The 7,642-nt window shown below is 42.5% G+C and overlaps 1 protein-coding gene across 2 annotated transcripts; it reads left to right on the forward strand.

Annotated features, from left to right (window-relative positions):
• The first annotated feature begins 202 nt into the window (after window positions 1-202).
• Window positions 203-6,798, forward strand: LOC136477239 (uncharacterized WD repeat-containing protein C2A9.03-like). Of its 2 annotated transcripts, XM_066475347.1 has the most exons (10): window positions 203-378; window positions 507-705; window positions 837-1,004; window positions 3,858-3,944; window positions 5,054-5,188; window positions 5,286-5,390; window positions 5,489-5,580; window positions 5,664-5,769; window positions 5,846-5,932; window positions 6,033-6,798. In XM_066475347.1, the coding sequence occupies exons 2-10, from the start codon at window positions 565-567 to the stop codon at window positions 6,444-6,446; spliced, it is 1,335 nt and encodes a 444-aa protein (XP_066331444.1). In that variant the 5' UTR covers window positions 203-378; window positions 507-564; the 3' UTR covers window positions 6,447-6,798. The 2 variants fall into 2 exon arrangements, with proteins under 2 accessions (XP_066331444.1, XP_066331445.1); XM_066475348.1 differs by having other exon boundaries at window positions 203-705.
• The last annotated feature ends 844 nt before the right edge of the window (window positions 6,799-7,642 follow it).

Below are 7,642 nucleotides of genomic sequence, written 5' to 3' on the forward strand. Positions count from 1 at the left end.
CGGTACATGCATGGAGTATTAAATGTTAACGAAATCAAAAACTAATTGCACAGTTTGGTTATATTTTACGAGACGAACGTTTTGAGCCTAATTAGTCAACGATTGGACAATTGTTACCAAATACAAACGAGACGCTACAGTACACGACTGTATCTACAGTACTTTTGGGGCGCCGAATCCGCGGGTAACTAAACGAGGCCTTGGCCTGCTCCGCCCCCGCGTCGCCTCGTCGTCTGGGCCTGCGCCTGCCGCCGCCTCGCCCTCATTGTCTCTCCCCGTGCTGCCTGCGCTTTTGCCAGCGCGCGCCCCACCACCACCAGAAAAGAAATTCCCCAATTCCGCTCCATCCCGCGCGCATCCGGATCCGCTCTGATCGAGGTGAGGGCTCTCAAATCCGCGCTAGATTCGTCGCCTGTCTCCTCACCCGAACCCGCGTGCTGAATTTTTCGTTTCTACCGGGGAAATTTGGGGTGGTTGGTTGGTTGGGTGATTTTGCTTCCCCGCAGGGTGGGTTGATTTGGACTCTGTCTGTGCCTGCCTGCCTGTGAGGGCGAGGAGGAGGGCATGGACGAGTTCGAGCTGGAGGACAACCTCGAGTTCATCCTCCAGAGCATCCAGGAGCTCATGGAGGACCAGGGGGACAACAACGCCTTCGGCGACGCCAACCAGAACGAGCTCTTCGCCAGCCTCGTCAGCTACGACCAGGTCTGCTATCGATGTTTTCTTCCGCGTGTTGATTTCATTTGGGGACTCCTGTTTTGTTGGGGATGAAGTTTTGATCCCCTCTTCTCGTTGTTTTTTTTTTCTTGAGGAATGTCTCGTTGTTTGTCTTGCAGGAGAACATGCTGCCCGACGTCTCTGCCGCGGACGTCGCTGCTGGGAAGGACATGCAGGGCATCCCGTGGGAGAAGATGCTCTTCGGGAGAGATAAGTACCGAGAGATGAAGATGAAGAACTACAGAAATTACCAGAACCTAAGTTACGCACGGGAGGATGCTTTGCAGGTACTCAACACTTGTTTCCTATTTCCCCCAATCGATGTCCACCCAAATTCTAGTTTGAACCGCAGAATGTTCAACTCAGTTATACATAATACTCCTAGGTTGCTTCCACATAGTCACGAGTCTCTGGCATAGTTCTTAAGGCGTCGCCTAGGCGTCGCCTAGGCGTCCAGGCGACCCCCAAGCGCCTTGCAAAATGCTCGTCTAGGTTAGATATGTTGAACGAATTTGTGTACATAAGACGTTTGATTATCGTAACTTGGCTTGTGATTCACATGAAAAGGCAACACAAGTTCGATTCAGGAGAAGATCAATAACCCTAAAATTGTCAATGTTTGGCATGTAAAAACCAAGCATGAAGCCAAAGAATCACACAGTATATAACCACGTCTATATACTGTGTGATTCTTTGGCTTCATGCTTGGTTTTTACATGCCAAACATTGACAATTTTAGGGTTATTGATCTTCTCCTGAATCGAACTTGTGTTGCCTTTTCATGTGAATCACAAGCCAAGTTACGATAATCAAACGTCTTATGTACACAAATTCGTTCAACATATCTAACCTAAATATTTCATTTCCTCAACTTTTTAGTGGTATATTTTGCTGACGTATTCCCTTCCCGACATGGCATTTAACACTACATTATTGTTTATTTCTGTATGTGGAATGAGATATGACATTGAAGGGCCCCTTTTGGTAGGGTTCTGGTTCTTAAATCTATGTTTCTGATTTGTTTTCTCCCCACAAATTTGTCTGGTGAAACAGAATCATTCATTTGGCTAGTTGGTGGGTTTGGATAACAATGGATTTCCAGTGCGTTAAGAGAACCACGTTTGAGTAGTCTCCACAGAAATTGGCTGCAATTGAATTCCAGTTGGGACTTTGTTATCTATATTTTGCAGTGACTCAATGTTTATACATTTGGATATTTGGTACTTTGTCAATATAACCATAAGCATGCCAGCTTTGTTTTAGAATTTTGGCCCCGTCATTTCTTCGAACTCATTCATATGATAGTTGTGGTACAAGAGTGAATGTGCGACCTACACCAACTCTTTTTTAATTACATTGACAATCAGTGATGGCAGTTCTGACTCCCATAACACTACACGTGCAAACTGATGGTTCAAACCTGTGATCTAGGTTGTTAGGAAAATGGACAAGATGGTATTCGTAACGGTTTACTAGATGCCAAATACTTGGCTAGGAAAGACTATCGAAAGATGGAGGTCATGGAATTAGGAAGGATATGAATGACAAGTTTAATATGATCATAAGCTTGCACTACTTTGCTCAAACACAAAATACACATTTATAATCGAATACAAAAGACTATATAAAGATCACCAAATTAGGAAGAATTACATGTCAAAAGTCATATCCATGGTTATCCGGTTCTGGGGATAAGAATAATTATCCATCTATAATTATGCAGTATCTGCTTTGTTATTTCTTTGAGATGCATATTATTTTGTTTTGGTTCGCAAAAAAACTCTTGAAAACATACTAACCATCACTACTTATCACTGTGTTACACTATACTGCTGATCTCATGTCTGAACCATATAAAAACACTACCGTTCGCTGCTATATTTCATGGGGCTGATCGTTATGCTTAGCTATGTCCAAATTTTATCTTGCAGTTCAGTTTTTTTTCCATTCTTTCTTTTTTTCTTCTTGGTGGGCAGCAGAAGGCATGGATGAACTTTATGTAAGGTGGGTTTGATTGGGTACATGTGCTCATGCTGCTCATTGATGGGGATGGGTGCTAGCTTTTCATATCTACTATGGTCCAGGGTGGCGGTTTGGTGGGGGCATACATCATGATCCAAAATCGATGGGTTGAGATTGTGTGAACCTTTTTAATTGACCTAGTCTAAGCTGTACAAATTATTAAATTTCAGAAATGCTACTTAGATGTCAAAGACCGTCAGCTATCACTTCTATGTGAGAGAATATCTGGTTGGCTAATTGATTGCCAATCTCGATTAGCTAGTTACTAGTATCCACTTCCAGTACAGTATGGAATGGCAAATCTCTTAACATGTTAACATAAAAAAAATTCAAATCATATTCCTGATTGTCAATGACTAGTAGTTACTTGATGCACAAAACAGGGAAGAGGGGTCATAATCCCTCCCTGACATTCATGCTCCATTTCAAGAAGTGGAAAGGACCAGGTTGTAAGAAACAAGAATGGGATCTTCACTACAGTGCTAATCAACTATTTCATGTCACATAGTAATGGGCCAAATGTGTTAGTTGAATCAGCTATTTTGCATGGACCAAGGATAACAGTCACCATTTTCTTATTGTGAATATTTTGAAATTTAATATTCTTGGGGTACTGCTAGTCCGCCATTTGTTTAGGCTATGGATCAACCTACTTAAAGGTTTAGAGCAGTTTCAGATCATTACATGAGAGGTGCCCATGGCATTAAAAGCAATATGAAAGTGTTACATGCTGATTTGTTTTTGAGAGTTCATTTTTCATGTTGGAGGCCCCATCTTTTCAGTTACATTACATACCCTAGTATCCTCTGTTTGTGTGTTCAGTATATTTGTAAGGTGGTAGAAATAGTTCTCCCAAGATCACTAGGTGGAAGCAAGTACACTGACTCCTGGTTATTCAATTGTTAGACTGGTTCCCATGATTTTCTTATTTATTTACAGCTAGTGGTCATAGATTTACTGTTCTACTAGGTTTCATCTGTTCACCCCAAATGATTTATGCTGAAACTCATACATGCATTCTCAGTGTCATTCAATGCAGCACTGTTCAGTCTTTATTATTGAAATGTAACTTCTCCAGCTCCTTACAATCTGTTTTTGTTTCTTTCTCGATCTCTCAGGAGTGCAAACAAGTAGAGAGGGATAGCCCTTACTATGATTTCCACTACAACACAAGGCGTGCGCGGCCATCAATTGTACATTTTCAGGTCTGATTTTCCTCTGTTGCATTACAGTCCAAGTTTTTGAGCAAAGTTATCATCAATCATGTTGTTTACGGGTTTGTTTGGTTTGAGGAATGATTTGTCCTTGGAAGGTTGGTCCATCACGAGGCTTGTGTGGCCATTTTTTTAGTGATTCTTGGCTGTCATCTTAGAAGATATAGATATGGAAGAAAACTATAGTCTTGTTTCAATCTCATGGATAAGTAAAACAGCTTTCACGAAACTAGTTTTTACCCAGTTTGCCAACCTTACCTTGATACTCGGAGGATAACTTAAAATTACTTTCTCGGATACGCAACATTTTGGGTTTCAACTGAATCTAGGAAAGTATTTTTTTATGTATGTAAAAGAGAGTTACAACGTTGAACTACTTTTGTTGTAGATTTTGCTTGAATTTGTTAGAACCAAAAATTTTTGGTCCAAGGAAAACTCGTTTCTAGTTGTCCTTATGTTGAGCATACAGGCAAGATTTCCTAGAACTGTCCTAAAAGTAGCTCAATGAAAATCTGTTTGATACTTCTGGGACTTCCATTATTGATGATATATTAACAAGGAGTTGAAGATCTTATTGAATACAAAGAATTTATGTGCACTTATCCTATGCACATTAGTATACTGCTGCTGACAATACTATAACCGATAAACTGGCTACTTGTGTACAAGGATAACCATAACTTATTATGAGACTTTTCTTTTGCCTTCTGTATGGTCTTTACTACTCCCTCCATTTTTTTATATATGATGTTGGCTAGTTCAAATTTAAACTAACCAACGTCATATGTAAAAAGTCTAAGTAATTCTTAGCAAGTCTATGGTTCTACACTTATGCAAAAAAGGTTATGCTGTACATGTTGCCAAACTGTTTGCCTGTTTAAGAGATTTTTGCTTCTGTATGGGGTTTCCTAATCCTTCTAATCAATTCATGTTTTTGGTCGACATGCAAGGGGTGCTGTAGCATTTGCCTAAGGGTAAATGGAAGAACTCTTTTTTATTGAAGTTTACATTACTGCTTGTTACACGCACTGAAAGTTCAAAGAGCAAATCCACATATCACGTTCTCAATGATCTTTTTTGCATGATGTGTTGTTTCATAGCTACGGAACCTAGTATGGGCAACAACCAAACATGATGTTTATACAATGCATGATCAATCAGTGACACACTGGTCCTCACTCAAGCAGACAAGCACTGAGCTAATCAATGCTGATGATTGCATTGTCCCAAAACAGGTATACAACCTTTTATATTTTTTGGCGTTCAATATTTCTGTGCAGCTTCATATTCTTTTTGGTTTGGTCTAAAGTATCCATTTTTGTTGTTGCACAGAGGGGGCATGGTTCACAGTCAGTGGCAATGGTTCAGGTCACAACAATGGCCGTGGATAGTAATTTATTGGTAGTTGGTGGCTTTCAAGGGGAGCTTATATGCAAGGTATTCGTACTGCGCAAATATTCTCCTACTTTGTGGTCTGCTACTTTGGTCTAGTAACTCATGACAGTAAATCTGGCATTGTTTTTGGTATTTACTAGCGCTTGGATGATGATGGGGTTGTTTACAGCACAAGGGTTACAGATGATGAAAATGCAATCACTAACTCTTTAGAGATCTATCAGGATCCCAGGTAAGATTCGATGCTTTTCTGAATCAGTTATCTTGTTCATTTGGACTTGAGTTAACAGTTTGTTTATGAAATGTATATTTCAGCGGATCTAGAAGGTTGGTGGCTGCTAACAATGACTGCTCCATCAGGATTTTTGACACCGAGTACTTTGACCTCCTCAAGCACTATGTCTTCCCTTGGTCTGTGAATGTAAGTAGGCCCTTAACTGTTTTATGCACTGTAGTTTTATCCTCGTATTTGGCTGCTAAGTTTTCTTCTCCAACAGAGTGTTTCTGTGAGCCCAAATGGGAAACTCTTTGCTGTCCTGGGAGATCATGAGGATGGTTGTGTAGTGGATCCCAATTGTGGCAAGGTAAGTGAATGGATTTTTTTTTCTTCTATTAGTTTTGCAGGGCACAGAGCTATATCAGTATGTGGCTGATCCTAATATTCAACACTCACATAATGTGTAGGCAATTGGTTCTCTTAGGGGTCATTTGGATTACTCATTTGCATCTGCGTGGCATCCTGATGGCAATATCGTGGCAACTGGGAGTCAGGACACTACATGCAGGCTATGGGACATCAGGAACCTATCGCAGTCGGTAGCTGTGCTTGGTGGAAGGATGGGCTCAATTCGGTGTGTCAAGTTCTCTCCAGACGGGCGTTTCCTTGCAACAGCAGAGCCTGTGGATTTTGTCCACATATACGATGCTTATGCGGACTACAGCAAATCTCACGAGATTGACTTGTTTGGCGAGATTGGAGGTTTAGCATTCAGCCCGGACACTGAGGCCTTCTATGTGGGCCTTGCAGACCAGACGTACGGAGGCATGATCGAGTTCAGGAAGAGGCACCAACTTCACTACCTGAACTCCTTGTGGTGATACTGATACCAACCACCGGAGCGGAAATTTGGTTTCGCACTGTGTGCTGAAGAGGAGTGCATGCGTGCATGGTCATACAGAGGAGAATTCCATGGAAGCGTTTGCTGCTCTTAGTTTTTCGCTGCAGCACCGGGATGCAGAAGTGTATAAAATTCTTGGGGGTTTCTTTCCTTGTTGCTAGTAATCTGGGTTTGTCGCATGACTTGTGGAACTGAAGGCGGTAGCATATGTATAGCCATTCTGTTTCTGGACACCTAACAATGTACATAGTTCGTGTCCGGAGATTATCCCCCCATTCACCGTCTGACTGAACATGGTGGAACATGATAACATGTAGTAGTAGGTTGAAGTTTATGTTCCTTATCGAATCGGGAGCTCTGCAAGATTGCAATCAAAGACTACCAGCTTTATCGGCTGCGGCAACTACAGGCAATGTTGGTGCTTGCGTTGCAGTAGAGCAGCAGCACGATGGTTGATTGTCTATTGATCAATGTGTCGATGAAGAAATGTGACAGGCGCCCTACAGTCTACAGAATACCAGTTCGTTTTCTCGGCGAGACTTGGCAAGCGATCGCTGCTTGAACTTTTCCTATTTGGGCGTTTGTCTTTGTCTTTGACATTTGAAATGTTGTCCCCCATCCTCTTTTGACAGACCCTCTCTTTGTTCTCTGCAACTGCGGTGAGAAGTGAGATTCACATCCACCTCTGACGAGATCGATCTTCTACGAGAAGTTAGGGTTGTGATTTAGAAGGAAGATTAAGGCCCTGTTTGGAACCGCGATCTGCGACATCCGGTGCCGATCACAACTAGAATTATTGAGAGAAACGTTGTTCCCGATGAGACATCCGGTGCCGATGCTAGACATCGAACCTGGGCGGGTGGCCTGCACACCCGCAGCGCACACCAACTGAGCTAGCACTTAGTTCTCTGGGCAAGTTTGGGTTAGTGATGCGATCAGGTAGAACGATTGGCGTGCGACTGCGATGGAGGTGGTGCCGGGGCGGGACCGCAAGGTAACAGGGCTTTGCCGTCTGCGTCTAGGGTGGCGAGGATGGCTAGGGAAGGAGGCGTGTGGATGACGACAGTGCGTTGTTCGGACATAACATAGGCGTCGCGTCATCAGCTCAGTGAGGAAGAAGAAGGCCGGCAAGAAGAAGGATTGCCGGATGGAGTATGGATGGAGATCAAAAATTGG

The sequence above is a fragment of the Miscanthus floridulus genome, chromosome 8, assembly GCF_019320115.1.
Source record: "Miscanthus floridulus cultivar M001 chromosome 8, ASM1932011v1, whole genome shotgun sequence".
Lineage (NCBI taxonomy): Eukaryota > Viridiplantae > Streptophyta > Magnoliopsida > Poales > Poaceae > Miscanthus > Miscanthus floridulus.